Consider the following 18091-nt stretch of genomic DNA (forward strand, 5'->3'; position numbering starts at 1 on the left):
TTTCCRTTCTCCTCTTCCTCTGGAATGGAAATTTCAAATGAAACATCAAGAATTCTTCCATATTTTGTCACAGGAAAATATCTTCTGTTTTATACCATTCCCTGGTGTAGTTTGAAATCAGTGCAGATTTCAAAAAAGGGAAATCTGCTTTTAGAAAAACATGGCATTTCTTGACTAATTCTCCATATTTGTTTCAAATCAGGAAGAAAAAGAATGTGTGATTAGGGTGAATCCAGCCTCTTTGTTTCTCCTGATTCTGTACAGTTTCTACACTGTGCCCTGTGGTGTGTTTGGAGTATCTGTCTGTACCACCATCAGCAGTGAGTGGCATTGTCCATGTGCTGTTCTCTTCTCTTCCCCAGCAGCAAGAGGGGTGTTTTGYAGTGCAGTGGTTTTTGCTGTGGGGTGTTTTGGTTTAGAAGATTTGGGGTTTATTTTTTTCAGATTCTCAATTGTTAAATATTCACAGCTATTCCCACACATCTGCAACAGAGGACACAAGTTCAACAAATGCTATTTGTAGCTGAGGTAAAAGGCAGAGAGTTTTAGTGTCAGTATTGAAGAGGAGGGTACAAGTGCTTCCCTGACCCTTCTCAGTAATCCAGCTACTTCCAGAGAAAGAAACAAGTACTCTCTCTAGAACTTTTGCCTTCCACACTAAGAATGTATTCCCTTCCTTTTAATGAATCTCACTTGTCCTTAGTTATGCCCTGCTGGAATAATAACTTTCTTCTTGGGAAATGAAACTATTTCTCCAGTGGCTTATTGACCAGTGTACATTTAACATTAAAGAAGTACCCCGAAATACTTGCATAAAGCAGTGAAAATYAATTACTGGCCACAACAGGGGGTCTCTTCAAATCTATGCAGTGGCTTKGGGTGATTGCAGAACAAATCTACTTGGTAGGAAATGGAATCCTTCAATGGCTGCCCTGGGCATCCCACCTACAGCCTCTGACCTGCTCTGCTTCAAGATCTTCTGGTGAGAACAATTAGCCTTATTTTTAGGATCATTAACCCTAAATGTAATGTTGTAAGAGTGTGCCATTAGAATTTGCTTTGGGCAATTGACTGTGAGATATAGATGCTGCAAAGAGCAGCACTCTGGAGGATCAGGCCCTGGTGATGCACTGCAGCTGTGCTAATGTTGTTGACTTGTTGTGGGAGCTTAAATTTCWATCACTTGCAACCAGAATCACCTGGCTGGAAGCAACTGGATTGGAGGGTGGTCACACAGCTGATCTTATATATGACCCTTGCAACAAATGAGTGCATCCTGAAGCTGCAGGAGTTTTAGTACAGGAGTCTGCTCACAGGCCAGTAGCAARCAGACTCTCACACAGCTCAGCTATGAGAGGGAAAGGAATGTTATTTTAAGACTCTGGATACCAATTCCTTGATACTTTCCGTTCCTAGGAAGTCTGTCAGTTAGATTTAGAAATCCAGAGTGTATTGTTTATCACTGTATTGAGGTGCYGGCCATCAGCTGAGCTCCGTCTGTCTCTGAGTTCTCTTCATTGTAATTCATTTTTTCACCATATTTTGGACTGAAATACCTGATGGAGATTTTTTCAGCTCCTCTGGAAATTCACTTACGGTCTCAGCAGAGTCTACAACATCAAAATTGATCAGCCTATGATCTGCAGGGTCAGATGAAGTGGTGCATTCATTTGAACTGCACTAGACATCTGAACAGGGGCCAGAGACACCGTGTGCTGCTCCTGTTTCCGTTGCTGGAGTGCTGCAGGATGTTAGACAAGGTTCCTGGGAACCTTTACATGTGTGGACATTGGCCTGTGTCTCTGGTTAATCCTTGTGAATTCATGCTCCAAGAGAATGAAAAAAGAAGCAGAGGGCTTGAAACCCTTAAATGTGGATCACTGCAAGCAGGTAAGGATTGTGGTAGAAGGGCTGATAGAACTGGGGAGATGCAGCTTGAAAACATCCTTGATAAAATCATGATCTGCTGTATACAAGAAGGCTGCATTAACGGAARCTGATAATTTCCTGTCCTCAAAAGGACTACACATAGCTGGAATTTCAGCTTATTGTGTACTAACAGGCGTGGATGTGTCTCAGGACTTGAGACTGGTAAAGCCGTACACAGAGTTCCTATCAGTAACACTTTGTGCTGGGCCAATTTCTTGGCTTAGCTGTGGGCAGTTGGGGCCACCACAGGGAGAAACATTTGGGCCCACCATTGAGAGGTGTCATGGTCAGGCAGCTGCCAGAACAGGGATCTTGTCACTGGAGTCTCTCCTCTTGGTTGCAGGCTTGACTGGGAAAGTGGTCCCCAGATGGCCATTGACTGTGCTGCCTGTAGATTTTCTGAGAAAACCTTCCTTTAAGGTTTTTATTTATTTTTTTTACTGTGGTATGCATCTCAATGCCTTGTGCCATCACTGCAATGTCCTCTGGATGATTTGTGGAGGAAAAATGATGTGATCCTATTGCTGGGAATAAAACCTGAATTAAGCCATGGGTTCTTACAGGATAGAAGAAAGGGAGATGGGAAGAACTGGCAAGGAAGCCACTGACAGGAAAGGCCATCAACAAAGGATTTTGTAGGAGAAATGCAAGGCATATATGGCTGAATATTTGTTCTCAGAATACTCTGTGCCCTGAAGAACATGTGTTTTTCTAACTCTTTTTTTTCCAGAGCACTAATAACCAGACCATCTGTTTGTGTCTCTAAATCAGAGCAAAGCTCATGAAAACCCAACTTGAAAAACAGTTAGAAATTATCAGCTGTTTGTTTTRGCATTTAATAACTGTAATTAGCAAACCTAATGACATGTTTGATTATTGCATCCCATGTCTGTGAGTCCAGGGGGAGGCAGGAGATGGGACTTATTGATTAGTGCAATTGAGATTCCTTGCTTCCTGCTAATTTTTATTGTCTTAAAACAATATGCTGAGTTGCTCTCTGAGGACTGTGCATTACAATTGGTGTTCAGATCATGGCTGACTTGGGGCAAGATTTGTCTCCTTGAGTGGATTACTAAGCAGAGACAGAGTCTCAAGCACTGTGAAGCTCTAACACAGTGGATCAAGTCAGAAAACCTCATTTCTCCTCCTGGTTCTTCAAGTGACTCACTGTGTGAACTTCTTCCCCTCTCAGGACTTTACTATTCCTCTCTGTAAAAAGATAAAGGAGTGGAGTGGTATAGACAGACTCCCTGTGCAGCCAATGCCAGAAGATGTTCTTCTTTTTTAGTGTCTGTTRCTACTTCTTAGCAGGCTTTGTTAGAGAGGATGAATATCTTTACTATGACATCTTTGATGGTGGCAATACCCCCTTCAGTCCTCCTAGAAAAGTTGAGATTTTGGATTACAAAATGTAATGAAAAGGCTACATATTATCAGTATTTAAGAGAGTAAATCACAGTGACTGAACTCAGCAAGTCTGATSGTGAATTAAGCACACAGTGGTTTGTTCTAGAATAAATCTGATGTTTCTTTATACAGGCTCTTGATAAAATTGTAAATTATGTAGGCATTTGTAAAAATGAAGGATTTCTCAGTAATTTGGRTTACATAGAGTTGAGGGAAGCAATTGAAGGGTTCTAATATGTATGATATACTTGTCATAATTTCACTCTATTGCTCAAAGCCTAGAGCTGTACTTTTATMAAAAATGAGCAACATTTGTTTCTAAACTTAACATCTCTTGATATTTTACCCAAGTCTCCTTGTTTTTCTGTGCTGTAAGATTAGAAAGAATCAGTCCAGTCACTTATTTATCCTTCCATCATTCAGAAACCTCCAACTGGGTCATTGTGTAACCTTCCTCCTCCAATAAGAATTAACCCATTTTCCTTGGTCTGTCCTGGTATCTTCTGATCCTGTGCCTGAGCCTTATTTATGCTGCTCCCCTGAGGACAGTTTAGATGTACTGCTGAGGGACAATTTTTATCCTGAAGCAAAGACAAGGARTGTTCTGGATTCTGTTTCCTTTTCTSTAGCTGGAATCCTTGTGTTGCTGTGACTAAAAGGGTCAAGAAATTTCTGACTTAGTGTTTTCAGCCCACCAAAATTTACACAGTTTTCTTATTTATTTATTTTTAGAGCTCACTTTGGTGGAGTGRTGGGTGTTAAAGTGGTCCCTGACCAGAAACACAATTTTTGATTTACAAAGCAAAGGTGAATGGGTAGCATCAGAGTGATTAGTGCTATGGGAAGCTCATGGCCCTTTCCAGGTGTTTAATATCCTGGGAGAGGATTATAAATGTGGGCTTGGATGTCTTCTGTTCTCAACTCTTAGAGCTTTTCCACATTGTACAAATATTTGAATAATTGGGAATGGAGGAGTAGAGGGAGCCTGAATGAGTAGCGGGTAGTGTGTACTTCTGGGATGCAGTTCAAGTCAAGGTCTCTGCTTCAGCAAATATCTGGAAGCTTTTGAGAGCCTTGGTTACATGTTGATATGATGGGAAATTTTTCAAAACCTTGAAAAGCTTCTTGTGTTGAARAAGTATTTCCCTCCAGCTTTAGTTACTGTATTGGTTTGCAATTCTATAGGCTGGCTTGCTTCTCTGTTGGACACATCATGCATGATATAATGGTTTGGCATTGATGTGGTGTGTGAAATAATCTYAACAAAGGGAGAATGCATTTAAAATGAGGAAGCTTTTCTTTGCTAAATGTCTGAAAATTTAAATCAATTTATTTCCTTGTAAATGAAATCCTTTTTTACATTATGCCCCCATTTTCATGCTATGTGGCAGAGACATGGATAAGCCAAGGTGACACTGAATTCCAGTGAGCCTTCCTCACCTTCATGATGTGAAGCCAAAGGCAAATAGGAGGCACAGAGATTTGGGTAGAGATTAGGCGGGACAGTTTTTGTACTCCATATGTACCCCTGTCTGCATGAGGGCTCAAAATAAAGATGACATCTGTTGTTTGCCTCTCCATTTGTGTCCCTGGACAAATCAGACATGACCTGGTTCCAGTGGAGACTTGCTCAGTGCAGCCCTTCAGGTGTATTGCATCCACTGAAAATTATGGGAATGTGAAGGTTGATGAACTGTGATGTGGGGTACCAGCGGCATTTCTGTCTGCACAGATGAATTTTATGTAACAGACTCTGTCTTGTACAGGCAGCAGTGCCGTGGAAGACTCTTTAAACACATCTTAGCAATTAAAAATTATCTGTATTTTAAGAAAACTTATATATAGTAACAAGAATGTGCCAATAGCACAGACTGCAGGTGTCCCGAGTTCTTAATGAGAAAATGCAGCATGGACTGGTGCCGGAGATGTTCGTGTCCTTGTGTAGCTTTTTCTTTTTGTTGGCCAAGTAAATTAGCTCAGGAAGCATGTTTTTCCTTTCTCAGAACTGATATTTCTGTTAAAGGGATTATACTTTCCATTGAGAAGTGCAAACTCATGTGCATTTTTGCAGCATGTTTGCGAGGTCCTTCAGTTCCATGCTAGCTTTTGAGCTGTAGTTTAGCTGTAACTTTTTCCTACATAACAGTGCAAAAACATGTATCTAACAACAAACAATTCCTGGAAAAAACCCTGAGATAATATGTGAAGAAAAAGCTAAAYACTGAATGAGGCACTAGATTTCATTTTCAATCTTCTTAAACTTTATTTACAGGAGAGACTAAAATAAAGTSCTGTGGAATATATTGTATTTGCCTCTGTATTTCTGATTGCATAGTTCAGGRTAGAGYCATTCCTTTATGGCTAAGCCTTTASACAATTGTTGTAAAAGATGAAGGGCCAGACACTGACAGTTTAAAAGAAGTGGTTTTTTTTAGGACAGGAAAGCTAAGGGAAAGCTGCCAAACAAATATTCCAATTGCCGACAACATTTTAGAAATAGAAGGCTTAGCAGACATGAATTTYAATTTTAATRAATTACCTGATGGATTAGAACATTGTGCTGCATGAGCATTACTGCGATACATCTCTTCAAACTGGCAGGATGTGGTAAATGATCTTGGAATGAACAGTGCACATACTGAACAACAGTGAAAAATACTTTCACTTTCTTGGTGTTGACCAATTTGAAACTATTCCCACAGTAGAATTTCATTAGCATTGCCTGATTGGATTGGCAACTATATTAGATTTGATGGGATTAGGTGAAAGAAGAAGTGCTAGTGGCAATTTTCCTTGTGTGGGCTTYTTCTTTTTTTCTTATATCCCCCCTTTGGAGTTCCAGAAAATGCAGGCTTGTCTTCCTCAATTAGGCAAGTCTGCAAGCTACATCGAGTGTGCGGACTCTTAAATGTGCTGTAATTTCTATTTATCAATTCAGTGCACATAGTTTTTTTGACATGTGCTTCCTGCCTGATTTTCTAACAATCCTTTATTTTCCACAGGTGGCCGTGATAAACGAGGTGGTCCTGTCTTGACCTTCCCAGCCCGCAGCAATCATGACAGAATAAGGCAGGAAGACCTTCGGAAACTTGTGACTTATTTGGCCAGCGTGCCAAGGTAAGCTAGAAAGAAAACACTTCAAAGCTTAGGGTGGATGGGTGGGTGGGGAACTTGTTCTTGGCARTTGCTGATTTCCAAGTATTAACATTTAGTACCTTGAGTTCTTGGGGCAGAGGAACAAAAGTGTTCCCTTSCTCCTCCTGTGCGCGCTCCGGTGGTTTTTATGGCACACGTGGCAGTGCAGGAGCCCCGGAGGCAGTGGGAGCAAACCTGGGCTTGGGGCTCCTCACAGCATTGAGGAGCACTCTCAGTCTCTGTGTTTCTGTGCAACTGTTTGAGAGGAGTGCAAAGGGAGGAATGCTTAGAGGTCTGCAGTTAAATATAGCAAGCTGGAGAGAGCCTGCTGTCTGTTGTTGCTTTTTAATACCTTGTGGGAGGTTCAGGAGAGCTGGGGTAGGGGGAACTGTRGTTGCTGGGGAGGAGAGAGTGCTTGTACAAGGAGGCAAATCTTCCTGCTCCAGCACTTTCCAGAGATTTCTCCAGGCTGGGRAAGGAACATGGGTGGACTCGAGAGGAAGCTTTCAAAGAAAGGCATTTCAAATTGTTCTGGGTGTAAACCACCACCTTTCCCCGCGTTAGTCTCTRTGGCTTTCTTCCAACAAGCAAGTCCCCATCTTTTTCCCAGGGRTGCTGGAGGAAAGTTGTGTTGCCAGAGCATATTTATTTTTCCCAGCTTTGGGAGATCATTTGCTCAGTTCCCAGTAGGTATTTCTTCTCCGGCCTCTGAGAGTATGAGACTACATGTGCCCTCATCCAGCTTCCTTTTCCTATTTTTAAGCTTGCTAAACATCCTTTCCCAAAAACCACTGCACCAGCTATTGAGATGTTATCCCAGGGCATRTGAGAGGCTGTGAAGAGATACTCAGGGCTGCAGTAACACACCCYGTGCCACCCAGGAGCTCCTTCTCTTTTGAACCTCTAGAACATGACCTGTTAAATAGTGTTCAYGTTTTGGCAGAGTGTAAAGTTAAGACATGAAGGGCAGAGGGCTGGTTGCATCTGGAAGTCAAGAGTTAAGATCTTGGAAATGCTCTCAGTTCCTTAAACATGCAATGTGCAGAGGACTAAAGTTGTGTTTGGTATGGAAGAGGGTTAAGGGCTGTTTGGAGACTTAATCACTCAGCTGCAGRGTGAGTGGCAAATGCAGCTGCACGTACCAGATCTGCCAGGGCTTTTTTCCTGGATGTCACAAGTCCTCTGGTGATGCACATTTTGCTCTGTTAAACTTTTGGTCATCACGGTTTCACTAATAAGCTGAGTGTCTCCACCCCCTCTCATTTTATCCTCTATCCATTCTGTTTTCAACCATTTTGTGGGGGAGATTGCAGACACACTGTGGGGCTGGGGGAGCAGTGGGTCACTCCCTGGGAGTGTGTTCCCAGGCTTGGCAGTGCCCCTCCAGCAGCTGCAGTAATGAAACTGGTCCCCTACATCTTACCATTTTTTCCATGGTTGTGAGTATGAAGATATTACATTGTTTTGGTTGCAAGCAATTGTAGAGCAAAAATGACCTTCTAATGTGTCATCCTTTTCTAATGGATTCACAGCTGTTGCACCAGACAAAACAGGACRAGGAGGAACTGKGAGAAATAACCTCCTSATCCAMMATWSMSKMTMSKYRWYAKYWMYATMAGTMMYMKAKKYTTKTYTWTSWWRMAKYSSWSSRMTKYWWSAWARAMAARMMTMKRKKACTKATRKWRMTRWYRMSKAKMSKSWATKKTGGATSAGGAGGTTATTTCTCCCAGTTCCTCCTYGTCCTGTTTTGTCTGGTGCAAYGGCTGTGAACTCRCTGCTGTCAGAGGGAAATGTGACCACAAACTTYATGGGTTTGGCACATGGGATTGTCTAACCTGTATGGTGTAAGGAAACACTGAAAACTGATTTTCCCTAAACATTTTGTTCACTTCAACAAGGGCGAGTGGCAGAGCTTTCAAAATTATTTATGTTTTGGAAACAAATGTATGGAAGGAACAGTTGGAATTCCTATCACTGGCTCTCAGTTCATGTTTATTCCAAGATGAGTGCTGTAGTTACTAACGGCATCAGCCATCCACCARAATAAACAATTTCATTAGCAGAGTCTCTGAACAGGATGTCAGAAGAAACTGCTCTGATGTTGAGTGCTAAAAGGAGAAGAGTTTTCTGTGCTAGCTGAAAAAGTAGAAATTCTTTAGGAAAAAGAGCCTGTAATTTATCATATTGACACCAGGATAATAATTCTTTCTTTATTCTYGGTGCATTGGTTTCTGAGTGAGACAGATTGCTCTCCACGTTGATACTATCTGTCACTTAACCCTTGTTTTATATCTTAATGGAGGGGGCAGAGGTGGCGCAGTGCTGGGAGCTTGGAGCAGGTATGAGATTGGTGATGAAATGTGGTGATAGATTAGGGTAAATGAAACCAGGGTCTTGCTAGCAGTTTTCAAAGTTTCTGATTCAGCTTTCTGCAGTTCCTTCTTCAAAACCAGAATAATAATGTGGGCTTTCTGAAAGCAGCTATGTGTGCTTGAGTTAGAGCAGAATAGTGAGGGCTTTCATGCAGCTRGGAGTCACAGTCAGGCAGGTGCCTGCAGGCAGTGGGGTTTCCTGTGTRGCTGGGGATTACTGCCTGGGGGTGAGGATCTAGGAACACAGCTTGTTCCTATCCTGAAATGGTAGCCTTTCAGTCCATAGTGCCTGGGGTAATTTAAGGCTCCTGCAAGGTTCAAAAGCCTAATCCTGCRGTTTTGGGTACCAGGAGGAGGTTGTGAGTGGGTATCTGACACTGTGAACTAATGCGGTGCTGGTTCAGTGTCCTGTGTCGGTTCTTTCAGGCACATCACAAGTTTCTTTTCTCTAAACAGTTCCACTGTAATTAGTTACTAAGAAACGGGGACACAATTCATTAGATGTAAAGATAATTGCCACGGATGCCAAGTTTCTACCACTCTGCCATTTTCTGCTTGGTTTACATTTGCACTAATGCTTTCTGGGTAGGCAAAGCTGTATTTCTTGTGACTCAGGATAGCTTCTATTTACATGCAAATTTAAATGGATGCAATGTTGAGAAATTTGGAGGGTGTGACTGAATCTAGGATAACATGGTATTTATGATCAGGAGAGCTGAGGGAGCATTTTCTGGCCTTGCTGAGGATTTTATATTTTAACACCAGTGCAGTGCCATCTATTCCAGTCTGAGCTTTGATTTATATGTGTGTAAATGAAACTAGCACCAGGCCAATCTCCTCTGCGAGCCCTTTGGAATTACGAATTAAGTTATGCGTAGGCTATGGGAGGATAAAAAGGAGACAGAATATTATTAGCCTGAGTTATCTCCTCGCAYGGTGAAGCAATACGATGAAGGAAATGTTCTCTGTCAGCTATAGTGAACCTTCCGGCTGAACACATCAATCTGTTCTGGAGCCAAGATAAGCAATCTTCTGTGCTCTCTGCAGAGGGGGAAACCCGAGATGCCTCGGGGGCCTGTGTTTTTAAAGACATCTCCTTTTTATTTGTCCTCTGTTCAAAAAGCTGCTCAAATGTTTTTTCTGTTCTGGGGGACATCCAGGGCTCATAGCAGCAGCAAAGTGTTTCCAAGGGCCAGCCCTGTGTGTGAACAGCACCTCGGAGCTGCCCAAGCTTGATGAAAGGTGTTAGGATCAGTAAAACAACTAACGTGCCCCTAATAATTGGTTCAATTACTGGGGCTTTGTAAAATTAGAAGAACAATAGAGGGGATGTAGCAATACTCACCCACTCTTGGATTTATTTTAAGCTCTTCTCTGGTGACCKGTGGTACTGTGTATATTAGCTCCTCTGGCTGGGAGTAGTGTGAAACTCATTTTGTTGATTGATAGGAATTAAACTCTAGAGTTCTGCTTTCTGTTATGTGATCTTAGCACAGAAGGAGCTTTTGAGGACATTTTTTTTTTTTCTGCAGGTTATTGTAGATCTACAAAAATAACGATCTATTTAAAAAATAACACCAGGGACTTCATACTAATTTTAGTAACTAAATATCTCGTGCTATTGATAATTATTCCACCATACACTTGTGTCAAAATACAGCAGTAAAAAATGCAGTGAAACCAGTGAGCCTGATGGAGATTTAGTATTTTCTTTCAATATAATTTAACAATTCATATTTTGGAGGAASGGGTTCCTTAGAAGTAAATAACTGACGTGAGTGCTGGTGAATTTACGAGTGTTTTGCCACTCTGCAGCYAGTTCAAATCCAGCCTCTACCATATGTGGTATCGGTGTATGATTTTTTTATCACTCAATTAGGGATTGGGGGACTTCTGTTGAAGTAGAGGTGGTCWTACCTTGTCCTGCTAGAAGGCTTCTGAGCTCACTGCTCTGTGTTGCCTCCTGTGTTCCCTTACTGACCACCTCAGGGCTAAGTTACGTGTTCACTGCTTGTTGGAAATCAGCACTTCAGAAGAGGATCTCTGATTTCCTTCCAGCTGTGTTAATAACCTGTTGAGGCATTTTATTCCTACATGAGTGGACAGTAGTTATAATTGATGTTGAAATTCTGCAGCAAGTGTCTACAGCTGCAACCTTGGAAACTCCCACTTGCCAGAAGCTGCTAGAAAATGTGAACTTCCTAGAAGTGCAGAGGGAGTGACAAGAGCTGTCAGAGCCTGGRGAGCAGGAGTCATGAGAAAAGCTTGAAGGTGTTAGGGATGCTTATGTCAGAGAGGGAAAGTAAAGTGATGTGTTAAAATACACTCTGCAAGCCTGAGCTAAAGTAAATAATTTAGTCTCAGTGTACATAAAAAATAGGAAAAAAAGAAAGCAATTAAAGCCACTGCTTGAAGAACTGAGGCAGGTTTCTGTATCCTCCCGATCCTGGAAACCCTGTTGTCAGGAGGGATTCAGGTCTTGTCACTGCTCTCTTGCAGCAGAGGCATGAAATCAAGAGTCACTCCAGCTTTTGTGATGCTGTTTTTTATAAAGATACAGGGTTTTTAACCAGATACACAATTTTAATTTCCTATGTTTATTTTTAGTCCCTGCAGTTTTTTTAGAAGTCAGCCCAAACCTAAGATAAGTTGGGGAGGCAGGGGGTGAGGGCGAGCTTTGGTATAATTTTTCAAATTACTTCCTGCATTCATTGCCTGTTGCACTTTCTCTGGACAGTGTAAGGTCCAATCTGGCACGGCTCTGGACCTAAAGCAGATGTCCTCTTTTCCTCTGCCCTCTGTGGGAGCTGAGAGTGCTCTCTGAGGGGTTCCAGCTTGGTTACCTGCTCAGCCCTGCTCTCCAGTCCAGCTCCATAACAGTGCAAGTGTTTTCAGACTGGTTTTGTGATGAGCAACACAAATAGCACGGTACAGRGCTTTGCAGTTAGTGTACTGTGAATTTCACAGCTCATGTAGCCTTTTCCCCCTAAAGACTAATAAAAGGCAGGGTAAGCTGGGCTCTGCATCTCACTTCTAGCAGTGATCATCGATAGGGGTCTGACAGAACTCTCTCTCTATTGTGAAATAGAAGCAAATGAGATTAACTTAATGTTGAAACAATCTCCTGAAGATTTCATTATCTTGTTTCAGAATATGAGCTTGGGAATTGAAATAAATAAAATAAAGTTTGATGTTCTTTCAAGAGTAGAATCCTTATTTAAAGTAAATTCCTTAAAGTACTTGCAAAGGAATTTGCCAAGTATTTTCTAAGTTGTTTATCTTGTATCCAAACATTTTGTACTGTTTTGGAAGACCTCAAAATCTCTTACTGTTTTTTTYCCCACTAAATTCTACAATATTTCTTTATTCTGAAGTATAGCTTGCTCCATTTAATTACATTTTAATTATATTCCTATAAATAATTGAAGTTACTGATTGCCACATGCAGAGAAACTGGGATTTCAGCTTGTCATTGTGTTTTTAAGCATTGTATTCAACACTCAACATCTGCTTAATTCGAGACTATAAATCTGCAATTGAAAGCAGTTAATATGAAGGAATCCCTCATTTATTATGTCTGAATTATTTCTAAGGCAATTGTTCTTTTTTACAGTGTAGGGAGGGAGTTCAGTTTTCTCTTACTGCCAACCATACAGACTCATGCTGAGATATCAAAGTCRTATTGGATTCTTTCTGGTTCATCTAACACCTCCAATACAAATTSAGTGGGTTAATAATTTGAAGATTTAGGATTGCAGAGGATTGCAGTTTAACATATAAGGGAAATGCACAGGTCTGGAAGAGAAGTTCCTGTTCCTGGCACTGGGCTGTTTCCCAGCCCAGAGGGGGCTCAGTGATACCTTCTCCAGTGGAGTCAGTGRATAGGGCTTGTGGAGGGTACACATCCAATGAAATGAAAGGTCACAGTTTCACTTTGTGATCTTCCCAGGCAGCAAAAGTGTCTCTACCAGTTCAGGTCGAATGCCTTTTGGTTTTACTGGTCTGGCCTTTTTTGCTTCAGCCCTGCCCTCCCCGCTGCAGAACATTTCTCCTGACCACAGGCAGTGCGTTCAGGCTGCAAGTTCAGAGCCGCCTGACGGGAATGGATTCCTTCTCACAGCCCCCACCTTCCCTTCTCCTACATGTCCTCTGTACTGAAAATAGCCAAGAGATGCTGCTGCCCAGCCATGGCTCTGCAGCCCCACCACACCTGCCTTCTGTCTTCCTCATGGGRGCAGAAGCCACAGGAGGGCTGTTAAAACCCCCTGAGCACAGAGCTGCCTGTGGCAGTGATTCCTGCTAAAGCCAGGGCCAAGGGGCTGGCATGGACACAGCTACATCCCATGGGGGTGGTGATTCCAGGCGGTGGCCTGAGTCACCTGAGTCTTCTCAAGGTTTGGTGAGCTTTGCCAAGGCCCTGAGGAAACCTCAGGTGCTGCTCTGCTCCCTGCAGGTTGCTCATTGTCTCACTCAAGATGGGTGTCTGTCCTGTGCAGCCACTCCCCGTGTTGCTGTATTTCTGTTAGCAATGTTGTCGGTAGTACCTCGTTGCATTTCCAACAGAGGATTCTGCCTGGGGAAGATTCTGCTGGGATTTCTCCAAATCTGGAGCAAGCAGCAAAACAAACCCCCTCACCATGCATGCTGCCACTGCCGGGGATGCAGGAGCTGCCATGGCCTAGTGACACCCGGCAGTGCTGGCAGGGTCTGAGGCCTGACCCCATCCCCGGAGCTGTCTCACGTAGCTGTGCTCCACACTCTGCTTTTTGAGCTCAGTCCAGGCCCTTGGTCTGGGGATTAGATCAGCATTGTTCCTCCTCCTAAATGGCTTTTGCATGTTGGTAGTACCGGCATCTGCTGCTTGGAAGAACGAGCTGAGGTGATGGAGAAAAGGCAGAGACTGTAAACTCGGATRTATCCTGCACCCATTCACTGGTGAGGCAGCTGGCGGGCACCACAGCCCGCTATAAATTTGATGCAGAGCATAATTTTCTCCTTGCTCTTCCTCAGTGGCTCTCCCAAGTGTTCTGTGAGTGTCTGCAGCACACCTCCCTGAGCCCTYCCCAGCCTTGGCCCCGCTCGTGCTGGTGTAAAGCTCTTGTGGGTTCCTCATGGCCTGTTAACCATCAGACCTGTGGCTCCACAATGCTCCAAGACATCCAGGCAGAATGACTGGGAGAATTCCTCCGAGGCGGCAGGCTTGTGCTAATGTGAACAGTAATTCAGAAAAGCTAAAATTAGCAGACAGAGAGGTTTTGTGGAAGYGTCTTGCTGGCAGCAAAGCTGGCACAGGCTGTGCGCAGTTCCCTCCTGGAGCTGTCAGCAGCCATCAGTGGAATATGCAGCACCTCAGCCAATCCTAAATTTTCTTTTAGGTGATCTCTTTCCTACAGTTTTTGCAGAGACTGTAAAATAGTTTTTGTCTCCTTCCACTAGGATGCTTGTGTTCCTCATCAGTAACTCCAGTATGTGCTATATCCTTTCCACCATTAGAAATTAYTACGATTTGGAAGTGGCTTCTGCCACTTCTTCATGGATGTCAKTAGAAACAGGGAAACAACTGCTGTGCTTTGCAGTCTGCTTTGTAATGGACATATTGTCCAAGGTATCTCAATGTCAGTGGAAAGCTTTGCTAAACTCCCATGGAGAAAGGATGAGACCTTTACTGTGTGCCAGTATGAAGCAAGTAATGGGAGACACAGAAGTGGAGTMGTCTCAGCCTAGATGGCCTGATCCTCATCCTCACTGGATGCATGGAGATGTTGGGGATTCTGGTCCAAAGTCTGGATTCCCCAGAGCACAGCTTGGGTAGGACCGAGGGTATGTTTTCAGAAATGTATTTTTAGCTGTATCTTCAAATGAATGATTAAAAACTTATGCCATCGTCMTGTCTGTCAGTCACTGTTAAACCAAATCTGTCAGAGAAAGCTCTCAAGAATATTAAATTTCTACAAATTTAATGAGAAAAGACAGCTGCATCAAGAAAAGAGACCTAATTAGTGTCCACAGAGGGGGRAAGTCTGAACTCAGCCCTTTTTAGAAACTGGAGGTGTGGGGTATCTCCAGAGCATGTAAGGAGGCATATTTGTTATTAACCATTGGAGAATCCATATGCAAACCACTACCAAGGGTTTGGCAGTACCCATGCTCATAAAAGCACATGCTAGKTTATGGTATTAGAAAATTTGATCATATTAAAATAGAACAATGACCAATTCATGGTAACATGTGGGATTGAGCAGACTCATGTTCTTGTAACATGGAAAGTATGGCTTGGGACTGGCAAAATTTGTCTCAGAGGTTGGGATGCTTAGTTGCCTGTTGTTTGCAAAGGGAATTGGTATCCAAGTTTGGTAGACAGTTGTAAATCTCATCAACGGTTTCTCCTTGTTTTCCATAAGGTGTTCCTAACCAAGTCTGTGGTGTTTTATGTCTTCCTTGTGGATCCTGGCRCTGCTTCAGAGTTCCCTGTGGATCCTGCAGCACTGCTTGCAGCAAAACATAATTATAACTCTGTGGTGTGAGACTGTTGGTCTATTTAGATTCAGAGAAAAAAAGCAGGAGAGAAAGAAATACCTAAATGAAAAGTAAAATCATAAATAATAATAATTCTAATTTCCCCCCAGGAACAGGCAGCAAAGTGTAATTCAGACATGCTTTTGGCTTGGCAAGCRTGATCTGGTCAGCAGTGTGTGCCACAGTGTACTTTTCTGCTATTAGCAGGGGAGCATTGGTTTGTCTGTGTACACAGGGCTTTATTTTATGYCTAACTTTAAAGAGAAATCTTAGTCTCTAGAGAACTTTCCAGTGATGTAATATTTTAGAAAGATCCTTTGTGATACTTCACCAAAAAGGCAAAGCACCAAAATAGCTTTCCCTTGCCCTGCTACTCTTTTCAGGGAAATCTTCTGCCCCTTAAACATGCCCACACTATAGTGCAAACAAGAAAAAGTAGGAACCTGCTGTAAGCTCGATGCTGTATTTACAAGGGGCATCTTTGTTGAATGGTCCTTTTCTCCATGGGCTTTGTAAAATAATGACATCTCTCTCGAAAATTGTGGCAGCAGCAGTTCATCTCCACCCAGATTCTGGTTGCTTACATATCCCTTTCCTGTCCCTTTCCCCCATGTCACATGAGAATACAAGAAGAATTAACCATCTCTAATATTAATGCAGTGCTATTAGAAAACTTTCACAAGAAGGATAAGTTTTATAGCTTATTTATTTGAGGGTCTGCCAAGCCAGGTGCTTGTGCTATTGATGCTGTCATTGTAGATTGAMTAAATACTACTTTTTAAAGTTTAATTTGAAAGAATTACTCATTAAAGGTAATTTTTGCTTGTTAAAATTCAACTCTTCTTCCTCTGCCACTCCTGAACAAGTTATTAAATGTACACTTTYAAGGAATAGAAATAGTATGGATACCAGTACAGCATTGATATAGAGATGGGTGGGATCCTTGGCAGGATCTTAATGGCATATTTTGAAATGCACATTGTATTCATAGATGGAGCTGTGATAGTTTGGAATTCCATGGAGGGTTTCCAGATTTTCCATGTAGGTTGCCATTCTGCAAGGCATGGTTCATGGCTTTGGTGTTCTTGAGGGTCAGTCTACAAAAGCCTTAGTTTCAGGTTGAGAGGAATGCTGTTCCCACAGTTCTTAATGCTATTGTATGGTATTAAGCTTCTCCATGGACAAAAATCACATTCCACTGGGAATAAAAAGTTTGGTTTTTTTTACCTTAGAGAACTCCAAATGGGCTTCCTTTACCTCTGTTATGCACCTACACTTTGAATGTCACATGGAAAAGGCATACACGCTGCCTACACACTACACAGTTGTGGTRGATGGAGACCAGTATTTGTTAAATTATACTGCTATAAACTATATGTTTAAGATAGTTTCCCATCATTCCTCTTTACTTGCATGTTAATTTAATGCTAGTGAAAAATTAGCTACAGGAAAGGTAGGCTTCTGTTCTTTCYTGGCAAAGTACCAACAATGTCCCTTTTTACAATGGTTTAGGAGGTCTCCTCTCACAATCTTTTGTGATTCAGCAGTTGACTGCCCTAGAGGCCAAAGTCCTCTGTTGATGCAGCAATGCAAATGTTTCCTTCCAGTGCTTTTCTGCTGTGAGTCAGTCCTAATTGGAGACTAAAATTGAATTTTCTTTTCAGTAGGCTTAGCAGCTCTGCTTAGACCACCAACTGAGGACAATGCTTATTAGCAGCTCTGCTCATGTCTTTTGTGAATTTTGTAATGGTAATCAGATCTCCATCTGATTAGGCTTAATTTAGCCATCTGATCAGGTTTAATTTAGGCCACCCATTTAGGCCACATTCTGGAACCTGGAGCATCAGGGAAGACACTTCCTGAGAGCTTCCTGAATTTTAGTTCAGGACTCAACATTGAGTTATTTTCTCCCTTGGTTTAACTGTGTAATCTGTATTTACTGGTCATACAGAAGGCACCTCAAAAATGTATGGGAAACCAYATTAACTGATATTTTTAGAACCTGAAGCTAGAAAATCCTAAGTKGTTTTATTATAGATATGCTGCATGAGGCAGGAGCACACATCCCTTTAATAGTGTGCACTGATTAGACCTCTAATTTCTGGGAAGCAGGGTCTCAAAGCTGCCTTTCCCAATACTGAATTGGGAGCATTGTGTAGGAAATTGGCCGCGTACTGTGTCACTGCCTGGCCTTAGAAATGCACTTGGAAAACCTGTCTCATTATGAAATGTGCCATTTTGCCACACAGCAGTTCTAGGCAGTGAAGAAAAGTTTAGGGGAGTACAGAAATCCCAAAGGTACCTGATTAACTAATGGGTGATCTTGCACATAGAAACAATAGCTGAAAAAACTGCCTTGTTAATAAGCTGTTAGTCTAAGAATTATTCARATAGTCAATATSTTTTTTTTTTCCTTAAGACCTCTTYTTTTCTTTTGTTYTAAAGACAGAACTAAACTCTCACAACACTGWTTAATCACATCCAATTTTGTGGTTATGTCCCCTTATTTCTCCATTCTTCTCTTTCTATAACATTTGTAATTTAATTCAAAAACTGCATCTGGAGAAGCAAACATTTCTGGGATCACAGATTAGTTAAGATTTTGCTCCCCACTGGAGATTTGTGGGTAGGAGCTGCAATTCCATTCCAAAATCTAATTAAAAATCAGGTACATAGGAAAGCAGTGAAAAATCTTACCCATAGGAAGAATGTCTGGGAGCTCTGCTTTGTTA

General features: G+C 42.1%; 1 protein-coding gene across 8 annotated transcripts in view; it reads left to right on the top strand.

Moving 5' to 3' along the window:
* Positions 1–18091, top strand: part of KALRN (kalirin RhoGEF kinase) — a 464979-nt gene that overhangs the window by 159392 nt on the left and 287496 nt on the right. For all 8 annotated transcript variants that reach the window (XM_057368584.1, XM_057368576.1, XM_057368577.1 and 5 more), the window contains exon 3: positions 6339–6453. In XM_057368584.1, coding sequence (XP_057224567.1) covers positions 6339–6453 — 115 coding nt within the window. The remainder of the gene's footprint in view (positions 1–6338; positions 6454–18091) is intronic.

Source organism: Malurus melanocephalus, unplaced genomic scaffold (assembly GCF_030028575.1).
Source record: "Malurus melanocephalus ecotype Western Australia unplaced genomic scaffold, MMel_1.1 scaffold_94, whole genome shotgun sequence".
In the NCBI taxonomy this organism is placed as follows: Eukaryota; Metazoa; Chordata; class Aves; order Passeriformes; family Maluridae; genus Malurus; species Malurus melanocephalus.